General features: G+C 37.1%; 1 protein-coding gene across 1 annotated transcript in view; it reads left to right on the forward strand.

The window, feature by feature from the left end:
• The window catches only part of CPNE8 (copine 8), a 234557-nt gene that overhangs the window by 139609 nt on the left and 70280 nt on the right, over positions 1 to 24668 (forward strand). The window contains exons 11-13 of the mRNA XM_025930235.2: positions 10738 to 10813; positions 14227 to 14280; positions 15632 to 15693. Of these exons, the coding sequence (XP_025786020.1) occupies positions 10738 to 10813; positions 14227 to 14280; positions 15632 to 15693 (192 nt within the window). The remainder of the gene's footprint in view (positions 1 to 10737; positions 10814 to 14226; positions 14281 to 15631; positions 15694 to 24668) is intronic.

Consider the following 24668-nt stretch of genomic DNA (forward strand, 5'->3'; position numbering starts at 1 on the left):
AGTTGTTACTAAAAATCAGCAACATTTTAATATTAAGCTAACCTCGTATAAAGTTGCATTTTTGGTATTGCACTGAATTTGACACCATTAAAGAATATCTGAGAATAAACCATTCTTTTGGATTTTTCTAATCTGTTCTATATATTTTTTTTTAATATGAAATTTATTGTCAAATTGGTTTCCATACAACACTCAGTGCTCATCCCAACAGGTGCCCTCCTCAATACCCATCACCCACCCTCCCCTTCCTCCCACCCCCCATCAACCCTCAGTTTGTTCTCAGCTTTTAAGAGTCTCTTATGTTTTGGCTCCCTCCCTCTCTAATCTTTTTTTTTTTTTCCCTTCCCCTCCCCCATTGTCTTCTGTTAAGTTTCTCAGGATCCACATAAGAGTGAAAACATATGGTATCTGTCTTTCTCTGTATGACTTATTTCACTTAGCATAACGCTCTCCAGTTCCATCCATGTTACTACAAAAGGCCATATCACTTTCTTACACCATTCACAAAAATAAACTCAAAATGGATAAAGGACCTGAATATGAGACAAGAAACCATCAAAACCCTAGAGGAGAAAGCAGGAAAAAAACCTCTCTGACCTCAGCCACAGCAATTTCTTACTTGAGACATCTCCAAAGGCAAGGGAATTAAAAGGAAAAATGAACTATTGGGACCTCATGAAGATAAAAACTTCTGCACTGCAAAGGAAACGACCAACAGAATGGGAAAAGATATTTGCAAATGACATATTGGATAAAGGGCCACTATCCAAAATCTATAAAGAACTCACCAAACTCCACACCCGAAAAACAGATAATCCAGTGAAGAATGGGTAGAAAACATGAATTCTCTAAAGAAGACATCCAGATGGCCAACAGGCACATGAAAAGATGCTCAACGTCGCTCCTCATCAGGGAAATACAAATCAAAACCACACTCAGATATCACCTCACGCCAGTCAGAGTGGCCAAAATGAACAAATCAGGAGACTATAGACGCTGGCGAGGATGTGGAGAAACGGGAACCCTCTTGCACTGTTGGTGGGAATGCAAACTGGTGCAGCTGCTCTGCAAAACAGTATGGAAGTTCTTCAAAAAATTAAAAATAGATCTACCCTATGACCCAGCAATAGCACTGCTAGGAATTTACCCAAGGGGTACAGGAGTGCTGATGCATAGGGGAACTTGTACCAAAATGTTTATTGCAGCACTTTCAACAATAGCCACATTATGGAAAGAGCCTAAATGTCCATCAACTGACGAATGGATAAAGAAATTGTGGTTTATATACACAATGGAATACTACTTGGCAATGAGAAAGAATGAAATATGGCCTTTTGTAGCAACGTCTATGTGTATATTTAAACAGATTAAGTGTAATTGTTTGACATTGAGGTTCAGTTAAAGGAAGTACTCAGTAACAATCTTTTGACTAGGAAATAAAAGGTCCTTAAAAACAGCTAGGTATTTTTTGGTATCACAATTTCTCCTATGATTAGTATTTATTATATAATGTATGTAAGGCTGTCAATTTGCAGTTTTAGATTTTTAAGGTTGATTAAATACATATAATACAAGTGGCATGTATTCATTTCAGTTGTGTATACTTTGCTAAGGGGTGTTGCAGAATTACTGGCAACCTTTTCCAGAAACAAAATTTTTTAAATTTCCAGATTGATATATACATAAAAATTATGAAAGTACATGAATATTCATAGATTATGGCACTTCAGTTGTTTGGTTTACTAGCACTATTCTATGATTATACACCACAATAGAGATAAAAGGTTATAAACATATTTTTGGCCACAATTGGTGATTTTGTACATAGATAGAACAAAATAAACATACAAATGAGAAGAATTTTCTAATGTGCCATTTTCCGTTTATGTTTAAAATGAATTCACAATTGGAATGTTTATTTAGATTTATAGAAAACTATCCTTACATTTAGATCTTCACACATTCATAGTGCCCATCTGAAGTCATTGCTATCTAAATAGTTCTTTAGTGTTATTTTTCCTAAAAGTGTAGAATAGGATAGTTAATATGTGGAAAAACTCTATTTTAGATCACATGCTAATACATTTGCATACATTATAGAATAGTCTAAATGAACAAGCCAATGAAATATATGTATTATAAACTTGTATTTTAACCTGTAAATTTAATTTTAACATATATTGATATTAGGGCTGCTTTTATGGCCATATTCTAATACAATATTTTTCTTCCAAGAACCCAAAACAAACTTCTGTTATTCTGTTCAGAACAACTGAAGTTAATCAACTCACTTTTTTTTTTTTTTTGAAGTGAATAGGAAAATGTATTTTATGCTTTTGAGGGGTGAAAAATTTTTACTAGAAAGCTTAATGGCTTACACAAAATCAGTAAATCCCAACGGGAGAACTTATAGGCAGACATTATTTTTATTGGGTTGCATAGGTATTTCTTTCATTTCTACTAGAAAATTCCCAGATATTATACTATATTTTAAGGACAAGTTTTTAATTACGCTTATTATTTAAAAGGAAGAACTTTTACACATAAGTATTATCCTATCTAAGCAACCCAAACACCAATTCACTGAGTACTTTTAATTCTTTGATTAATGTTTTAGATTTGTATCTCTTGGGAACTCAGTGATTCTGAAATTTTGCTTCATAGCCTCCTGGAGCCTCATTTGGTTCAAAAATGTATTAATTTATTCAAGCTTCTAACACACATGGAAAAACTTTTATGATGTGGGTTATTCTATTTCCATATTTTAATACTTTGAAGATATTCACACTGTTAAAACCATTAAAAAGTAACATGCCTCAAAAACACATAAAATTATTAAAGTCTCTCAAAATGCCTAAAACCTTTGTTTCTCCATAAATAGTATAAGAAAAAATAATTTTCACTTCAAGAAATATAATGGGTAATAATGTAGGAATTCAAAGAAAGTATTATAAATCTTGAATGGCAATAAATGATTATTACTTTTGTATTAATATTAAAATAGCGCACAATCTCCAGTGGTGAAATTCTTGCAAATCAAAAAGTTCTGAGCTGTCAAATAAGATCTAAGTCAGTCACCTCTAAATGTGAAATTTCACCAAAGTGGGGTGATCTTTTTTTTTTTTTAATTTTTTAATGTTTATTTTTGAGAGGGAGGGGGAGAGAGAGAGAGGGAGACACAGAATCTGAAGTAGGCTCCAGTCTCAGAGCTGTCAGCACAGAGCATGACACAGGGCTCCAACCCACCAGCCACGAGGTCATGACCTGAGCTGAAGTTGGCTGCTAAATGGACTGAGCCATTCAGGCCCCCCCTGGTATTTTGTTGTTGTTTTGCTTATTATAACAATACTATTATTATTCTCATTCAGCTGAAAAAATATCACTCACTGGCTGATAGTTTAAATTTCAAAAACAAGTTAGTGTATCACACAGACCTTCCTTTCTAGAGATTAATGTTCAAGGTAAAAACTAGAATTCAATCACTTTGAAATTATAGAGAATAAAGTATGTGACATGGATTACATAAAATAGTTACAAGTTGATGAAATTAGAGAATCTAACTTCTGACCTTATCTCAGTTAACTTTTTAATTAATATAATCCTAGAAAAAAATATCCAAAGATCCTGGCTAGCTAAAGAAACTTCACCCTACCTTTCAATGGACTAAATTGCATTTGTGAAATTATTGGTAGGTAAAAGTGATTGTATATTAAGAATTTTTGGCCATATACAATTCACTTTGTTTAATGAGGCAAATTTTTATTTGCCTGATGATATATTGGTGCATTAAGCTTATTAGAGGCAATAGAAAAGAATCAAAGGTAATTATTTTTTTAAAAGTTAGATTTTATGTGTAGTTGAAATTTGCATTATATCTGATAGATACACTTGGACTTTAAATAATACATTTATAAATATATATTATAAAAATACTTACATATAAATATATTATATATAAGAAAATATGTCTATACCCTGTATTTAAAAAAATGGAGTAGATATATAGGCACACAGTTTGAGCTTAAATGTGATAAATCATCATACAGAGCATTTTCTTTATGATGACATATATCATTTTTCTATATAAATGTAAATCACATCAAAAATATTATCTTTATCTGAAAACGTGTTTGTCCCAAGTCTTTGTATAGATGTAATAAGTAAATGAAAATAAAGTTAATAAATGAAATATTAAATAATAATAGATATAATACATACATTAAAATGTACAACTATGTAGATGTAATATCATATATTACTATGTAATATTTTATATGAATTTATACCTAAAATGACAATAGTATTTATTACATATATACATATATATGCTATTTATATCTTTTTAAATTTTTGTCTGTGTATCAAGGAGCTGGTATGGATAAGACTGATAAAATTAGCCTAGTTCTCCTGCTGAATTCTTGATATTTGAGATGATTATATCTGTTTTCCTCTTTTTTTTTAACTTTTTTTTTTACATTTATTTTTGAGAGACAGAGCGTGAGTGGGGGAGGGGCAGAGAGAGGGAGACACAGAATCCAAAGGAGGCTCCAGGCTCTGAGCTGTCAGCACAGAGCCTGATGTGGGCCTCAAATTCAAAAACTGTAAGATCAGGACCCCAGCCAAAGTCAGTGCCCAACCCACTGAGCCACCCAGGCACCCCTGTTTCCCTCTTGAAGGCCCAGAAGTATTATTGTAATCTATGGAGGGAATAAAACAGGACTTTACAAATAAAAAAAATTACTTTTGTAAGAATGTTTATAATCTTTGTTTACTAGCACAATTAATCATAATAATTCTGCAAATTTATAGACAAGTTCATAATCTGGGAATATTTAAAGGTTATATTTCTAGATTTTTTTTAAAGTAAACTAAATTCTCTGTCAGGATTTGAGGAAGTTACAAGGGAAAAGAAAGATTTGATTTTGTTGAAATTTTCACATAGAACTATTTCCTTTAAGAATCAGTAGGGGCTGGTATTCTCTTGTTTAAAAAGCCCCAGAAAACCAAAACATTCTTAGATGCTGAAAAGTCTTGTCAAATTTGAAGGCTTTGACTAGAAGAAAAGCAAAGAAAATTAGCAAAATCAGGGACAGCTGATAACAATATTGGACTCATAAAGATGACTTTTAGTGTTGATTGTGAGAAATCACAAATCTAAGGGCATAGTTTACTTGTGATCATGGAGTTAGTGGTTTGGTTTCAGTCACCTCCTGAAAAACACTGCTGCTCTCTTACAAATACAGGTTTAACCAGTAAGAATGTCTGCAACCTATGAGTTTAATTAGGGTCACCATGACTACACTTCAATTAAAAGTGTCTCTCACTTCTGTGACTGCTTAATCTCTAGCTATTTTTAAAAATGTTGTTATGCTTGCTAGGACTGGACCAGATTAGACAAGATAGAGGAACATGGGAAGGCAGTATGTTTAAATACCAATGGAGGAGACGGTAGCATCCGGGGCTGTTGTTTCCATGGGAAAGATCATGCCCATTTTTGAGCTGGAATCTTTTCAACATCCTAGAGCAATTGTCTTTAACACACAATTTGTTTACAAATCCTTATGTGAGAGTTCCTTCAACACACACCTGGCACACGGCACACTGTAGTGTATGTACTCCAGAGGAAAGGAATCCCATTGGAATAGTACAAGCCACAGGTGTGTGTAACTCCAGAATATAACACAGCATATATCAGTTCATAAGCCTATTACGTCCTCACAAGTTATTTTGAGGAAAGCTTTCTTACAATTATATATATGTGTGTCTGGAATCATGTTCTTAATAATTGGAAAAAGGTATCTTAGTAGTGTCTTTTTTGAGGAGTTAAACACTTTTCACAGAAAAAAAGAATCAAATGAATTTTCTGAATCTGTTTTCAAAACCGTAAGTAGGCATTGCCTCCCATTTTTCGGTGAAGACTTAAGGACCCCGAAGTTGACTCACTCCAGACCACATGGTGGTAGAGAAAGGGCTGAGATGGATTCAGTACATACACGCCATTTGTATACACTATGTGCAAAAGTAGTTTATTGACAGTCAAGAAAGTAACAGTTATCTGTCCCAAGGCAGGGTGGCCTTCAGGAAGATCACCAGAAATGCCCACAGAAGGCAATATTGCCTGCTTCTCTTTTCTCTGCCTCTGGTGGGATTGTGTGGGTGCACTTCTGGGGAAAAGAACAGTTGTTCTCATTACTCTCAGAGTTGTTTTAAGGAGGTAGAGAGAGTGATGGTGGTTACGGTGATTGGCACTTGTGCCAGTCTTTTAGACTGAATATAGTCTGAGGCAAATCTGTTCATGTGACCTGCAAGGTAAGATCACAGCATGACTGTGATATTAACCTGAATCTAGTTCCAACTTTCAACAGTGCCCATTTACCAGGCAATGAGGTAGATGCTGAAAACATGGAGATGAGTTTATCACCTTTCTCACCTTCAAGTACGGAGACTGAGAGGGGAGCTATGTAAAGAGCAGGTACAATACAATACAGGTTTGTAACGGTAGAGAGATACTGGCTTCTTTAAAAGCAAAGAGGGAATGGCGTGAAGCAGGAAAGGCTTCTTGGAGGACATAATAGCTAGCCTCCATAGTATAGGTGACGCTGGGAAAAGAAGGTGCCAAAAATGGGAGGCGGGGGGGGGGTGGTGGGAAAGACACATTTGTTAGGTAGGGACTGTCCTACAGGTTTCAAATGTAAATGTCAGTAGACACAATTGCCATTTTTCCACTCTTTTTTTTTTTTTTTTTTTAATTTTTTTTTTCAACGTTTATTTATTTTTGGGACAGAGAGAGACAGAGCATGAACGGGGTAGGGTCAGAGAGAGAGGGAGACACAGAATCGGAAACAGGCTCCAGGCTCTGAGCCATCAGCCCAGAGCCTGACGCGGGGCTCGAACTCACGGACCGCGAGATCGTGACCTGGCTGAAGTCGGACGCTTAACCGACTGCGCCACCCAGGCGCCCCCATTTTTCCACTCTTAATGGAGCACAGAAATAATTGTAATATACAGATTTTATTTAACAATTTAATCACTGTGCTCAAACAAGGATTTTAGAGGCAGACTACTAGCTATATAGTTGTAATCAATTTGCTTTAAAAATCTCTTTATTTCCTCAAATTCTAAGCTATATAGTCATAATCAATTTGCTTTAAAAATCTCTTTATTTCCTCCCTTATAATAAGTAGGGAGAACAAATTAGAGAGGTGAACAGACACAAATCAGATAAGCAGCCCTGAGGTAGACTTTATTTTGTAAATGCAAAGACATAACATAGAATAATTATTTTAGATGCAATTAAATTAACAGGAAATAGCAAAGCAGTATTATTAAATCACAAGGAAATTGTTGGTTGTGATTTATTGTATAGTGATAATTGTTTCAATATTACAGTATTGAAAATCATGAGCAGATAAAAATGTTAAAGCAAATTAAATTTTTCTTTTTATCTCAGTAAAATCTGGAATAGTTGATGATAGGGGAAAAGGTAATTACAAATCAGTGAAAATTACATTTAATACTTTCTTCAGAGTATTTATCTATGGCGTACTAAATAATTTTTTAAGACAAGTTACAAAGGAAACTAAAAATGTCCGTGTATTCAAGAGATCTATGATGAAATTGACCTGGGAATGAGTCCACTTATCCACCCAAATTCTTAGGATGTATTCTGGAGACAAAGCACCTTATATCTAGGGTTGGCAAGTTTACTGCTACCTGCTTTTATGCTTTATGTTGATAACCTTTCAACAAATCCTCACTTCTTGGTCATCCATGTCTCTGGCTCTGAATAGATAAAATAATGTGTTTTCTTTATCTCACAGAAATGTTGTCTTGGAGGTTGAAATGCAATTTGTGACTCACTTAATACATTTTCTCCTCTACAACACATCATAGCATTGCATTTATATGACATGCACATTCAGTGTTTTATTCAAAATGATAATCTTGAACAAGATTCAGAATGGGAGGAGCAAATATTTTATTCATTCTTCCATTTGTGTCCTGTCTTACTCTGAAAAGGATCCAAGGTAATGTACAGAAATGCATGTAGTAACATATGGTGAACTATAAACTGGGCGAGGAAATTGAAGCAAAGGGGGAAATTAGGGTAAGAAATTTGAAAAGCCTGCATAGGACAACACATCATGCATACATATCCTGCAAGAAATGGCCATACATCTGCGTGTAAACCCTCTAACAACTAATGCAGAGGGGAAAATCTCCATTTATTAATAAACAGGGTGCTTTCAGATTAGGAAACACAAATGGAAGCACAAAAGTGCAGATTCATAGCATTGAGTCCCATTGTTCATCATTCAATTCTGTAGAGAGTAACAAATTTACCAAAACAAAACAGAACCAAATATCAGAGAAATGCTTCTGAGAGAGCTCCATAATGACTTCAACAGGAGCGCATCAATGTGTGCCATATGATAAACTTGACCATTGCAATTAGGTCCAGATTTGTCACTCTGCTGGACTTTATCCAAATGGGTATTACATGTTCTTGAGACTTGATTGAGTAATTGTATTTACTTGAGATCAGTAAATATTGCTTCTCTCTACCAAGTTTTCGATTAGTGTTGAGTGGTGGAATTTAGTGTTAATAGTAATAGCTGCATATTGAATTTAAACAGTTAACCAGATGAGGATTACCATAGTCGGAAAACTACCATATGGGCTTAAGTGATCCAGAGTTTATTTTAAGCCCTCTATGTTAAGTTCCCACCACTAGTGTGGTAAGTTCTGTTATATAAGGCTTGGCCACAGTTACCAATACCAAAGCATTGTGCTTGAAGTGCTCTAATAGAATGTTTTATCTCTGGAACTCTTTTTTTTTTTTTTTTTTTTTTTTAATGTTTATTTACTTTTTGAGAGAGAGAGAAACTGAGCATGAGCGGGGGAGGGGCAGAGAGAGAGACACACACACAGAATCTGAAGCAGGCTCCAGGCTCTGCACTGTCAGCACAGATCCCAATGCGGGGTTCGAACCCACAAACCGTGAGATCATGACCTGAGCTGAAGTCGGATGCTTAACCGACTGAGCCACCCAGGTGCCTCGATCTCCGTGACTCTTAAGATATTTGAAGCACGCACAGCAATGGAGGAGGATAGATTCCAAACAGAATCTCCATAACTCAATTTTTAAGGTCTCAGTGAAAGATACCAAGGTTATGAGCTTCCACCTCTGAAGGTCAAAGAAAATTATTCCACTTACTAGAAATATGTAGCACTAAAGTACTATTTTATAATTTTCCCTGTGTAACTTCAATGAGTGATTCCTAGGAGATTGGGTTCATACATACAAATATACTTACCACTGTTTCCAACCCTCTTTCCTTTCACATTTTCATGTGTGTAGATATGCTTCTGGAAGTCAAATCTAGAAGGGGTCAGCATGGTACATCTATAAAGAGGGATGTCCCATTTAGAATAATATCATGTATGTGTAAGATCTTTGACATAAGGGAGAACTGAGAGGCTGGAATCTAAATGAGCTGTATTAAATAATGTTATAAAACAATTCCTATTGCAAAAACTCTACTGAAATTAATGGCAGCTAGTTTTCTCTTCCAAATGCCATCTTTAGAAATCAGTAATTTGGTTGGCTGGATAACAACTATTTGTTGGTTGTCACTGGTCATCAGGTCTATGGAGGTTTGATGGATTTTAGTGATTCACAACTAAGCATTAAACCTACCTCGGGTTTTGGGATATATATATATATATATATATATATATATATATATATATATATGGTAATAATGAACACCTTGCATTTGCAAAGTGAATGGGCCAAGCTTAAACTCTATGATATAAATAACGGTGACATCCCTTATGGTTTGTTTTACCACTTTAGTTCCTGTAATCTTTATCTTCTTCCTCTGTCGCATTACATTTCACCACTGCACTGAAAACCAGCATTTCTTAGCAGTGTGTGTTCAGATTACATAGGGTAGCAGAATACAAGTCCCCTCTAAACTACCGAATGCATAACATGTTTTTTATGTTGCTAGGTAAACTTCAGTAGTCACATTGACAAAGATTTTATGGTGAGAACTAACACGTATGCTTAGTCAATTCCTATCCCTCCCCAGCTAAACTGAGAAGACACCTGTAGAAGGCCTGCTTTCTGAGAAGGCAATGATGATTGTTTCAAGATGAAAAAACTCAGAATAACCATGTTGATATTAACAGTATACTTTTAAACCATTATTATTGAAAATGAAATTTGGTGACTATTATCCGTGTTAACATGGGATACCCTTGAAAAATAATGTCCTATTACATCGTGGTCATTAAGTTTTAGGAGTTTTGTATATTGTATTTGTGATTATTGATGTAAATAATAATAAGTTTTGAGTGTCTTAAGCTTTAATCCTTTTTGAATAAATTATTAATCATTTTGGTAGTATAGATGATGAAATGTCTTTGAGATATGAGTTATTAAAACAAGTACCATTTGAAATCTTAATGTTCAAATTAATATTTTATAAATATTAATCAAATTGGGATAACTTGAATATTATTTGAATACTAACAAAATGTAATTTTTGAGTGTACATAGTTCAGGGTTAAAGAACAATGAAGTTATGTACGGATTCTCTTTTAAAATATGTTATTAAATTATGCTCATAGTAATTTTTTCATGATTAGACTGTACGTTTGTGAAAAGCTTTAAGGTATAATTGGGAAATGTATGAAAGCTAATACTATATATTTTGCCCTTAATTTTAGTCATGATTTCATTGGAGAATTTACAACAAGCTATAGGGAACTTTCTAGAGGACAATCACAATTCAATGTATATGAGGTAAGGGGAATTCTATTCTATTATTTTCCTCTGGAATAAGTAAATTTATGCTCTGAAAGTATAGATTTTGTAAAGGATAATTGGCAAAGGTTAAGTAAGTACCAATATACGTAAGAATCTTTAAGCTTATTAAACAGACTTGTTTTGGAGACTGAATGATATTATTTCTCTTAAAGTTCCATGATCTTTTAACTCTGTTTTGAGAAATTTAAACATTCTTGCCAATGAAGCTTTTTATTATTTTTAAAACTTCAATATGAATGCAAGTTCATTTTTTCATAAGCCTCACCCTTTGTGTTTTGCCTTCCTACCAACCTCCTCCCCCAAACCTTTTTTATTTTTTTTTTTTAATTTTTTTTTTTCAACGTTTATTTATTTTTGGGACAGAGAGAGACAGAGCATGAACGGGGGAGGGGCAGAGAGAGAGGGAGACACAGAATCGGAAACAGGCTCCAGGCTCTGAGCCATCAGCCCAGAGCCTGACGCGGGGCTCGAACCCACGGACCGCGAGATCGTGACCTGGCTGAAGTTGGACGCTTAACCGACTGCGCCACCCAGGCGCCCCATTTTTTTTTTTTTTTTAATTTTTTTTTTCAACGTTTATTTATTTTTGGGACAGAGAGAGACAGAGCATGAACGGGGGAGGGGCAGAGAGAGAGGGAGACACAGAATCGGAAAAACCTTTTTTAATAAAAAGAGAAAAATAGGCGTTTTCATTATGTCAACATGGTGTTATAAGATTGAGCGACTTCCCTGTTGTTTAGTTGAAGACTGAAAGGAATGACAAAGCTTGATTCAGTCATGAAAGAAATCCAGGTTATTAAGGCAAGCACAGTAGTTGTTTCTGCCTTAAACCTACCTTGCCAGTTAGCTACCAGATATGTTTTGAGCACATGGTGTGTTTTGGCACTGTTAATACCTGAGCTAAGCTACCTGTACATTCTCTATAATTTTTTTTATTTAACAAACATCAATAGGAAAGGAGAATATTTTAGTATTAGTCAATAATCGTAACTCTCCCTGCCAGATTGACACTAAAATTGTACCCTCTTTTAAGTTAGGAGTGGAGCACTTTCCTTCTTCTATGGCAGTAGCATTTTATTCATTCACTTATTCATTCATTCACTTGTAAAAATGTTTATCGCATGGCTTTTATATTCCACATTCTCTGTTAAGATGGTTAAAAATTTCAGAGATACAGAGATGATTAAAAATTTTAGTGTGTAAGGGAGACTAACACATGAAATATGGTTTTTTATTTAAAAACATTTTTATAATGTTTATTTTTAAGAGAGAGAGACAGAACATAAGTGGGGAAGGAGCAGAGAGAGAGGGAGACACAGAATCTGAAGCAGGCTCCAGGCTCTGAGCTGTCAGCAAAGAGCCCAATGTGGGGCTTGAACTCACGAACCGTGAAATCATAACCTGAACCGAAGTTGGATGCTTAACCAACTGAGCCACTCAGGCACCCCTGGTGTATTTTGTTAAGTGCTATATACTGTATAGTATTTTACTTAGTAGAGTATGAGATATTATAGAGCAAACTTCCCAGGCAAGAGCAAAGATGGGGTAAGCATCAATTTTTCTATGAAAATAATAGAAGACAGGTGGTACTTACCGATCCCTGTTTTCTCCACCTATCCTCGGGCTTCTATATCTCCAGCAAAACCCAAGCTTTTAAAACCCCCCTACAGCTTTCCAGACTGGTTTTGGCAGATAAAGACCTCTTGTCAGTTCCTGAGCTGATGGGATTACCTCCAGAACTGCAGTCATGCTGGGTTGGAGCCGCTTTTGAAGCTGTTAGGTCTGCACTAGTATCTATGGTTGGGGGTGCTTTGATCAGAGTCTTGAATGGGCATGGATTCTATCTCATCCCTGAGTGGATGAGACTGGCTCTAGTACTTTATTCAGTAGGCTGGCACTGAACCAGTGTTCCTCTTCAGGGTATACAGTAGGGTCCTCAGTCAGTTGGCCTATTACTAAGTGTGAGTATGTGTGTGGCTCCGGCCAGCACTTTTTGAGAACTCGTGTCTGATCACCTGATGGGTGTCTAAGCAGAACTGGCTGTGGACCATGCCTAAGAAGCTGTTTCAGGTACCATAGCCTAAACTTTGGTCTGTAGACCTGGCTTTGGAGGTACAGATGGGCATGTCTCTCACCAGGTCCCTGGGTGGGCTTCCTGATCAAGATCAGAGGGGCTGAGGCCTAATAAATATAAGGATATTTCATGATCTCCTGAGGTACAGACATGTGAGTGTCCCCTGGTGGGTCCTTGTGTCAGCAATACTGCTCACAAACTATAGCTGGAAGGAGCTGAAACTAAGTATTGGGCCCTTTCAAGGTCTGGACAATTGCAGACAGGATTCTTTCTTACTGGGACCCTGGACCCATAGGACTGTTGGTGGACTGCAGCTGTGAAGGGGCTGGAGCAATGTATAGAGCCCTTTTGGGATCTCTAAGCTTGCAAAGAGCTTTCAGGATCTCCATGCATGCAGACAGGAGTGTCTCCTGCAGCCTTCATGTACCTGCAGGCCTTCAGGTTCATTTCAATAACATGTATTTGCACTCTGCTCCAGCCAACCTGGGACGATTGCTTTTTCCTCTTTCTCAAATGTTGTGTCTTTCCTTTTTTATTGTAGCCTTAGTTTAAATTGATAAAGTTTAGTTCAAATACTACTTATTCATAAATTCTTTTAACTTTCTTTACCTGTCAAATGTTTCCTGTGTATTTTGGATTGGGATGTGCTGAAGGATCTTCTCTTAAAGCACTTATGTGTTTTTTTATCCTATTAGATCAACAGATTTTACTCAACTTCATATTCCCTATGTTCTTTGGTGTCTTATATAATATAGGAGTGCAAGAATATTTTCCTCATGGAATAAATGGTCAAAAATTAAATCTTAGGTCCACAACCAGACCTTTACCAATCATCACAGAGCCTAGATGTCTGGTGGAAATTACTACCACTGACAGCAAAAGAGTAACAGAGCCCTCATATATGCACACAGCCAGGTGATTTGCTATGTTAGTGTTCTTTACCTAATGACAAATTTACGTCTCCTGAATATACTCTTCTTTGCTATACATAATTATTATTATTTAGGACCTAGGATGTTAAAGGTCTCTCTTGCATCAAGAAGATACAGATGGATAAGGGTAATCAATGCATAAAGTGATTGAGAAGAATATTACTGAAAAAGAAATTTTTTTTAAAGAAAACAGTCATGAGTAAATTTTATAGAGAAATTTTGGCCTAAGGACTGTACAGGAATCATAGTAAAGGCATTTGTAAATGAATAAATGCATCAGCAGTGAAGACAGCAGTTTGAACTACACATTTTTTATATATTTTGTATAAATCCTATGTATGTTATGTATAAATCCTAACACATTGTAATTATCTGCTTTCAAGGTGGTGAATCCCAAAAAGAAAGGAAAAAAGAAAAAATATACTAATTCGGGAACAGTAAGTCAAATTTTATGTTATTCACTAAAGAGCCAAATAAATGAGTTAAAAAAAAAAAAAGTGTAACATTTACATTGAATAGTACTAAAGACTAAACTCTTGAAATTTCCCAAAACCCAGACAGGGCCTGTCTTGGTAATGTATTATGGATTCTTATACCCTCGGGAATGGGAGTTTTTGTTTTTTGTTTGTGTTTTTTTCAATTTAACCTAGGATTTTAATATGAAGGTGTATAATAGAAAAATGAACTTGCCGTGGGAATGGTTGTAATGGAGAATACCTTATAAAAAGTAGTGACCCAGCTTCCTGCAGGTTGTCCTCAGGATTCTGTGGCCTCTGTGGGAAGCTGAAGTTTTGTTATGAAATCTTCATTGAGTGGAATCACACTAGAGAGAATCAAGTCGGTGTGAAAAAGTGTGTTAGTAAGAATGACTATACTCTTTACAGGCTACACTTAACTATTAAGACTCATGGCACATGAAAGTACTTGCTTATAGTGTGTTAAGATTTGCACCTTGTAGAATGCAGGTCTAAACCAGGACGGGAAGGTGTTGATGAAAGTATCTTAAGACTGTGAAAAAATCTTAAAATCATCCTATTCCTTCTTTTTGGAGAATTCAAGTGTGCCTTTTTCCCCCATTGGAGTATTATTAACACACAATGTTATCATGCCAAGTGATTGATGCAACAATTCTGACCATTATTCCATGCTCACCACAATAAGTGCAGTCACTGGATTTCACCATACAACCTTATTACAGTGTTATTGACTATATTACCTCTGCTGTACTTTTCACGTCTGTGATATTTCTATTATAATATAGTGAAGATTTTATCATCAGATTAAGTTTTCTTAGGAGAAGCAAAATCTAAGTTCTCTTCAAGTTTCCTTTTAAAGATGTATACTGCAAGACACTTAAAATATTAGCCCCATTACAGGAACATGACAAAAGCACACCTTTCCTCTCATAAGGTTTAACTCACTGATTCTGATTTTTTAGTTTTAACTATGTTTCAACTCCTTTAATCTTTCCCATTTTATCTAAAATGGGAAGTAACACCGTGTCATTGTAAATAATTTTCATGCTATTCTTCAAAGGAACTAAACTGCTCATGGGAAGGACTTAGTTAATTTTTTTGACTCTTTCCCTTCTGCTAAATTTTAAATATAAGAGCAGTCAGTCCTAATGGATTTTAATAAAGAATAATATCATTATTGGTTTACAAAATGTAATGTTCCTCTCTAATATGAAATATGAGTTCCTCTCTAATAGTTAGAATAAAGTCCATTGAGGTTTCAGTTAGTACCAGCAGGTAATTTCTGCCTTGTTTCTTCCCTTTTCTTTTTCAGGTAACCTTACTCTCTTTTTTGGTAGAAACAGAAGTTTCATTCCTTGACTATATTAAAGGAGGGTAAGTCATTCTCTGAAATTGTTTCATTGCTTAAACATTTCTTCCATTGTGTCTAGCAAGTTCTACCACTAGGTAACAGGCAACTGAAATGATCAATTTTAATATAGTCTGATGGCAGCCTTTTTGCACTTGTGTTACAGACTTCAGGAGATAAACACAAAGAGCTATTACTTTGGGGGAAAACTGTAACTTTCCTTTGACCAAGAGAAAAAAATTTCATTGTGTTAATAGTAGTTGCAGATAAAGCTATTATATGTACTTTCAGAGAGTATTTTCACTTGCCTAACATATGGGACTTTTTATGTGCACTTTTTATTATTTTTGAGATAGAAGAAAAGCTTAAGGGCTTGTTGTAAGTGTATATTTGAGCTCCAGAATATTAAAGAATGTATCTTGTCATAAAATCATAATGCAGAAATGAACGGTGAATAGTTACTTAGTTGCTCCCTACACTTCCAGGCAAGAATACATTTCAGAAAAAAAAAAAATGTTCTTGCAACCTTTCTTGAAATGTTTCAGAGTCCAAACAGGGTCTGTGTTGGTAATATATTATGGATTCTTATGCCCTAGTGAATGGGGAGGGTTATTTTTTCCATTTTGTTCCTATTTTTAGCCTAGTTGTCCCTGTTTTTTTAGGGACAAGCATCCCCAGAGATAGAATACAATCATTCATTACCATACCATCTAAAATGTCCACATATTGTAATTTATTTGCTATTACTTACATTTATAACATACAAAAATGGTGAGAGGTAAATTTGAATGTGTTTAGTAACTTCATGACAAATAATAGCAGCCAGAGACAACACGCTTGTAAACCTCTTCCTAATTATGATGTGGCAGTCTTTTTTTTTCCTAACACCAGTTCATGAATAGAATGCCATGAGGCGGAGGAAACGGATGAGGAGGCCAAAGGAACAAAGATAGTTGACCAAAAAACAGAGAGCTTGACCTTTTTGCTCTTAGTTAAGCAAACAAACAAACAAAAACCAAAAACTATACTTGCTTAAGTGGAGAACCAATGCTATATATGGACATCTTGCAATGTGCCACCTGGCTACACAGACTCAGAAGCTATCGTGGTTGTTTCCATAAAGTTAAAGGAAAGTGTACTAAAGTAGAAAAAAAATGTTTGCTGTTAAAACCTTCAAGAGTGAGCCTGTGAATAAGGAGAAAGGAGATGGATCTTTATTTAGCTTTACAAACCAGAAGGACAGCCAAACTCAACTGGTGTGCTTGTCCAAAAAGGATGAGAGGAGGTGGTGTTTTTAAAGCTTCAAACCACAATGAGGGAGAAATTTCAGTTGGTATCATTTGCTCAGTGATTGGTTGGCCTCTTTTGCTCGGTATTGTGGGTTGGGGGGAAGTTTTCTAGGTGTCTAAACCTCAAAATGATTATCCTGATTCTAGTAAGTGACTGTTCTGTGACCTCCAACTGGTGACAGTTGCAAGATGGACTCAGAGCTGTCAACTGTTCCTTCACCCCTTTTCCTCTTCATTTCCCCTTTTTGATCACTGGTGTATGAAACATCACCATGGTCAATTATGGTGGGGGAAACTCATTATGGTAGAGTTCCTTGTTGCCCAAGTGCTTGTCTGCTTGGTTCTATCCAGTCCTTCATAGGGGGCATAGGGATATACATTGGAGCAGTATACACAGAAGCTTAAGTCATCATAATTAGCTTGGGAGTGGAAGAGGAGAAGAGAGGCACTTCTGGAAACAAACAAAACATATTTTATATAGCAACCAGATATTTAATCCAAACATTAATAGTCTCATTCAGTATTGTAGTCCAGGTTTAAAGATAGTTCCTATTTTGTTAGGCAACCAACTAAAGCGATTGAATGATGGTAGGTAGCTTTTAATGTGTTGGAGGTGGGTTTGTTGATATCGTGAAGCCAAGAACCCTGTGTGAATTTTTTTTTTTTTTTAATTTCTAATTCCATGTTGAACAAAGTATTTACCCAGGAGTAACAAGAGATACTAGCAACAGCACAGACACCCCCTTGTTCTACCAACCAGTAGTTAAGTGCTATTTGATTGTGTAGGACTACTGAAGCAAGAGAGTCCCAGGATCATTGTAAATTTAGTAGGGCTGAACCAGTTTCATGGGATAATTCCTATGGAACATTTGTGAGATTACATTGGGTGGGTTTGTGATAAGAAAATCCTCCCCAGGGGGCCAGCATACCTATAGCCAGACCAAATCCAACAACTATTATACCTAAAGCCTTTTGGGTTCTATTAGGGGTAGGGTTGTGGGTAGGGTAGACAGATTGGGTTATATGAATCCTAGAGTACAGTGTCCAGTGACCCAGGTATTGTTAATGCCTTTTTTTTTTTTTTTTTTTTTAATTTTTTTTTTCAACGTTTTTTATTTATTTTTTGGGACAGAGAGAGACAGAGCATGAACGGGGAAGGGGCAGAGAGAGAGGGAGACACAGAATCGGAAACAGGCTCCAGGCTCTGAGCATTCAGCCCAGAGCCCGACGCGGGGCTTGAACTCACAGACCGCGAGATCGTGACCTGGCTGAAGTCGGACGCTTAACCGACTGCGCCACCCAGGCGCCCCTGTTAATGCTTTTGAAGGCTAAGGCTTGGTTAGTTCTTCCATAAGGGTTTCCCATATAAGGACAGATAATTAAGAGGGCTGCCACAGATAAAAATACACCCTTCAGAACCACACCAAGATTCAGTTGCTCATGTTTTATTGTTCAGAGTGGTGCTTTTGATAATGGGGAAGGAAAAATTGGCACAGAAGGAAGATAGGGGTCCTGCAACATAAGGTTAGTGGAGATCACAGTAAGGATAGAATTTGGGATTAGTTTCGTTATAGCAAAACCTCTTACACATATTCCACTGATGAGACTTTCTATATGTCATTCCCTGGGAAATCACTAGACCCAAGTATTGATAGCAAGTTTCATCATTTGTCTTTTGTTCTGCGATGACCTGGTGGAGGGGAGTAGCATTAGGGGACGTGGATAAAATATGGTTGTAGCTTGATAGATTATAGTGATCAGTGACTGCAAAAGTGAGATTTACATCTGTAGAAACCAGACTAGGTCCCAGATGGACATATCTTATTTAAGAAGTGAAATTGTGGACAGGAGTAATGTCAAAACAAGGAAAGGAGGTTGAAGCAAATGGGGTTAGGGTACCTTTGAGAGAGTGAGGGGGAACAATTATATTTGACTAGAGGTGTTGTGCATGATCTTAATGATCGTTATCTGTGGGACAATCTTCTTGAACCAAGGGGAGTTAATAGAGAGTATTTTTGTATTTGGTTGGAGTGTTGTGTGGGTTATAATAACATACCCAACAATTTTTAGGGGGTATGTTTGGGACATGGGCTATGTTTGGGAAGGCTTAACAATGATATTAGTATTCCAATCACAGGGGTTCTCTCTTTGATAGAACATAGTAATACGGCTATCGTTAACTGGTTTTTCTTCTTGAATTTGTATAGGAGTTGAGAACAAAGGGTAGGGACTATAGGACTAAGTCTTATTAAAGCCTGAGGGTCATTAAGGAAGTCTCCATTTAAGAACTCAAACCACAGGAAGAGCTAAGGGTCATAAAACTTCAAGCCAGTCTTGGGAGGGGGCAGTAGAACAGTGATGAAAATGAGACAAAAGGTGAAAAAATAAGAACTAAAGTAAAAGTAGAGTTCTGGGTTGGTGCTGGATCTTGGGTCTCAGTTATTTCATTGGATATTGTCTGTTTCAGTTCTGGGTCTTGGGATATCTTCTGAAAGGGGAGTGGCTCACCAGTTGTTTTCAGGATCTGGAGTCCTTTTTAAATTTTTTTTTTCAACGTTTATTTTTATTTTTTGGGACAGAGAGAGACAGAGCATGAACGGGGGAGGGGCAGAGAGAGAGGGAGACACAGAATCGGAAACAGGCTCCAGGCTCTGAGCCATCAGCCCAGAGCCTGACGCGGGGCTCGAACTCACGGACCGCGAGATCGTGACCTGGCTGAAGTCGGACGCTTAACCGACTGTGCCACCCAGGCGCCCCTGGAGTCCTTTTTAAATGAGAAATGTGAATCCATGAGTTGGGCCCTGGTAGCTTTGTTGCACACGAGTTGGTTAGCAATACCTAATAAGGTCCTATTTTGGCGGTAAAGAATCTTTAAGTTGATGTCTCTTCAAGTATACTGGATCTCCAGGCTTAAGGTCATGAGTATTTTCTTCATCTCCCAGGAACATTCTGTAAAATGAATCTTTAACAAGTTTGGCCTTTTCTTATGTATTCTGCAGAAGTCCGTTACAGTACTGGAGAATTTCTCCTTGTAACAAAGTGGAGGGCAAGTGACCCTTGATTAGGTTCATAGGATGCCTAGTGATGATTTGGAATGGAGACAACTGAGCTTTTCCAGTATGGCTAGATTTTAGATAAAAGGACAAGAGGCAGGGTTTGGGACCAGGTTTTTTTTTTTTTTTTTTTCAAATGTTTATTTATTCTGAGAGAGAGAGAGAGAGAGAGAGAGAGAGAGAACAACTGGGTTTGGAGCAGAGAGAGAGGGAGACACAGAACCTGAAGCAGCTGTGAGCTGTCAGCACAGAGCCTGATGCAGGGCTCAAACCCAGAAACTGCGAGATCATGACCTGAGGTGAAGTCGGACACTCAACCAACTGAGCCTCCCAGATGTCCCTGGCCAATTGAGTTTTGATTATGCCATTAGTTTGTTCAATTAATCCTGAGGGTTGAGGATGGTAGATGCAATGAAAATGTTGAAAGATGGATTAGATTTTGCAGATCTTAAAAAACAAACAAACAAAAAAACCGATTTTGCAGATCTCTTGGACAATTTGACCAGTAAAATGGGTTACTTGATCACTATGTAGCTGTCAAGAAATACCCCAATTGGGAATGATTTTTTTTCTAATAGGTTTTTGGCCACTGCTCTAGCTGTTGCCTGCCTACAAAGAAATGCCTTGGTCCAGTGAGAAAACTTACAGATCATTACCAATACATATTTATATTTGGTAAATGGGAAAAGCTGGATGAAATCAATTTGCAAGATGTCAAATGGCCCACTGAGAATTGACCTAAAGCAGCATGATAATGGTTCTGCAGGATTGTGCAAGGGGAAAATTTTTGAAATATTTGTTGGGCAACAGTTGGAGATGGTTTCCGATACTGCTGTTGTGCCCACTGGACAATTTTACTTGTGCCCTAATGTGCCATATCTTGGATAAATTTTTAAAGGAGCTCCTTGGGCTCTTTTTGGTAGTTCAGGTTTGTTATTTGGTCCCACCCAAAGGTTGTCTTGGAGAAGTTCTCATAGGAGCCTTGTTTCATCCATTTCTCCTTTACATCTTCAGTCATGTTTTGTTGAGTTTGTTTTAAGTAATTTGGGTTAAGGGAATGAAGGTCATACAGATGGTTGTTTGCAAATCAGAAGTTTGAAGCCCCACATTTTTGGCAGCCTGGTTAGCATGATTGCCCTTGGCTTCAGGGATATCAAGGTTGGAATGAGCTTGAATTTTTATAATAGCTAAGCCTAAAAGGGAAAGAGAATGGTGTCAAGGCAGTTTTCATATATAAGTTTTGTTTTTATGGATTGGCCAGAGGATGTTAGAAACTCTCACTGTTTCTGGAGCATACCAAAATCATGGGCAACCCCAAAAACATATCTGCTCCGTAGACAGTGAGAGCTTTATTTATTGCCAATTGGCATACTCTTGTTAGAGCATGTAATTTAGCTTATTGGGCCTAATGAGCCTGGGGCAAGGAGCCTGCTTTGATCTTTTTTTCAGTGGATACTACAGAGTATCCTGCACTGTATTTTCCTTGACCATTTTTAATGTAAGATCCATCAATAAACCAAGTAAAGTGTGGATTTGGTAGGGGAGATTTATGAAGGTCTAATTGAGTAGTAAGTAATGAGTCAGTTACAAGGATGCAACTGAATTCAGTTGAATCTTTGAGGGGTAAGGGAAGTCAGGTAGCAGATTGAGAAGAGGACAAGAGTGTGGAATGATTGGAAAGGATAGATGGACTGGCGGATTGATGTTTGGTGTGGTGGGAATCTAAGAGGTTTTTTTTTTTTTTCCAAATGTTTATTTTTTTTTTATTATTTATTTTGAGGGAGGAGTGGGAGGGGCAGAGGGAGAGGGAAAGAGAGAATGCTAAGCAGGCTCTGCTCTCAGCATGGACCTGACACAGGGCTTGATTTCATGACCACTAGATCATGACCTTAGTGGATATCAAGAGTAGAACACTTCACTGACTGAGCCACTCAGGTTCCCCTAAGAGAGTTTTAACTGTATGTGGGAATAATATCTATAGGGGAGAATTTAGTACGGTTGTTTTTTGTTTGTTTGTTTGTTTGTTTGTTTGTTTGTTTGTTTGGTGGCAGTAAGGCTGCTAGGGCATGGAGGCAGGGAGGTGATCCTTTGGCCAAAGGGCCTGATTAAAGTCTGTAATACCCTGTAAAGTCTGTGGGGCATTGTTGGCCTCCATACCTTTGGGTCAGGATTCCCAAGGTATTACCAGAAAGTTCATGGACAAAAAGGAAGGGCCCGTTGGTAATTAGCGTATCCTAGAGTTGGGGAAGAGATGAGCTGTTTTTTTAAAGGTATGAAGGCATCACAGGTCTCTTGAGGCCATGGGTTAGGGTCTAGAGGGTTGCAGTCAGGAGAGCATATGAGGGAATATTAGGAATCCAAAGGTGATAGGATCCAGTAAGACCCAGGAAACCTCATTTATTGTCTTTTAGTCTGGGGTTGAGAGAATCGTGTGATGGTAGTAATTCTGTCTGGTTTTATTTTTAGCCCAACCGGTGTTAAAAGGTGGACTAGGAATTTGACAGAGACAGAGCAGAATTGTAATTTATCTGTAGATACTTTGTGTCCTTTGTTGGCTAATTGTTGGAGAAGATACTTCATGTCAATGAGAGAGGCCTTTAGGGTGGGGGGGGGGGACATAAAATTGTTTATATATTGTAATAGTACAGATTTCCCAGGGAAATCAAAATCTTTCAAGTCAGCATGGAGGATTTGAGAGAAATAGGGCTTTTGATATGTCCCTGGGGTAGGGCTGTGCAAGCGTATTGTTGATTGTTCCATGTAAAAGCAAAAGGATAATGACTTTGGGGGTCCATGAGGATGTTGAAAAGAGCACTGCATAGGTCAATAACAGAAAAAGTAGTTGTTTTAGTGGGTATATTAGAAAGGAGAGTGGAGAGGTCAGGAACAGTAGGGTGATGGGTTGTAGTGTTAACTGCCCTAAGGTCCTGAACAAAATGCCATCCTCTATTATGGGATTTTTAACTGAAAAAATGGGAGTATTGCAAGATTTCGTACTGGGCATGACCAATCCTTGGTTGATAAGGTCTTGAATAATATGAGTTATTCCTTTAATGGCCATAAGGCTTGACAAGTACTGCTTAATATTAGATAAGGGCTTTGGTGGATCAATTTGAATGGTTACTGGGGAAGCTGAAATTATGTGTCCTATATTGGTAGAGGAAGTTGCCCATAACTGATCACGTACCTTTAGGAATGGGAGGGCAGTGGACTGACGGAAGAGTAGTATTTGGCAGCTAGGTAGAATTAGGAATTCTGAAGATTGAGACGGCAGATCTAAAAATATTTCCTCTTTCCTTTTTGTGGCTGATTAGTCACCCCAATCATGGTAAATACTTTTCTACTCCAAGGAAGGGGATTGGAAAATAGAAAGGGATTGAAGACTGGCTAAATTATTCCAGAGTCTATGAGAATGAAATGGTCTTCATTTTGAATCATTATAGGAATTTCTCCTGTGGTGTTTGCTAGGAGAAAGGGAAAAATCCCCTTTGTCCTCAGAGCATCCCTAATCTGATAAGAGAATTGTGTTTGAGATTTGTGGATTCTATTGGAGGAATCTTTTGTATTTCAGGCTTTCCTTGTTGAAATGTCTAGGTGTCTTGCAAAAGAAAAAGGGTTGTATCAGTTGAGCTGGATGTTTTAACTTGTGGCATGGATTTGGGGTTTGCTATTTGTAAAGCCATAAACTTCATCATTTGTTTTTGACAGCTCAAAAGTCTATTCACTCATCTTTCTTTTTCTCCTTTGACAGCTTTTGCCACTCTTTTAGCAGTGGTTGCAAGGGTAAAGGAGTTTTGGTCTGCGAGTTGGTGTCATTTTATTTGACCAGAGTTGAGACTGAATCAAAGAGGCCCTCTGGAAACATTGAATTTAACAACTTGGTTGCTCTTTTATCCAATCTAGGGATTCCAGAATCAGACAAATTTTGTTTTGAATTATCAAAAAGCTCTGAAACAGGTTCTTCCTTTTTTTGAGTAGTTTTTTGTATTGCCTTCTAATTTGTTGGAAGTGGCCACATATAGGGAATCAGTTTGATTAAATTTGCAGCTATTTTTTTTTAACTTGCAGCTATTTTAGAAGGTTTTTCTAGGGTTTCATTATAAGGAAGCTTAAAATCCCATAGGGAATCTTCCCATCCAGATTTATCCATCTATTCTTGGGCCTGTGTAGGTCCAACAAGCATGCATACTAGTTGGTAAAGGTCAGGAGAACCTAGATTGTAGGCACTGATAGTCAATGTTAGTTATCAAGTAAACTGTTCTGAATTTTGGGGTGGGGGTAGGAAATTTTGAAAGATTTAGAAGTTCTGTTTTGGACCAGGGGGGTGAAAGAAAGTACCCGATTATCAGAACTAGGGAACAATAACTTCGACTTTGACTTTAAAGAGGCTATGATGAAATCATTGGTTCATTTAGAAGCTTCTGAGTACCAATTAAAATAGATTTCCTATTGATGTTGTGAAGTAGGATAGTTTTGCCTCTAGAGTTCTGCTCTTACATATACCAGTTTAGGGACAGCAAAGGTGCCCCAACGAGGCCAGTGAAGTTTTAAACCATCTTCAGTAATTTGAACCCAGGTTGAGACAAATGTACGGCTCCCTGGGCTGTGGTTTTACCAGTGGGGGGGCTATATGACAGCAGATCAGCAAGAGCTCTTTCT

This window comes from Puma concolor, chromosome B4 (assembly GCF_028749965.1).
Source record: "Puma concolor isolate L17-30 chromosome B4, mPumCon1.1.hap2, whole genome shotgun sequence".
Lineage (NCBI taxonomy): Eukaryota > Metazoa > Chordata > Mammalia > Carnivora > Felidae > Puma > Puma concolor.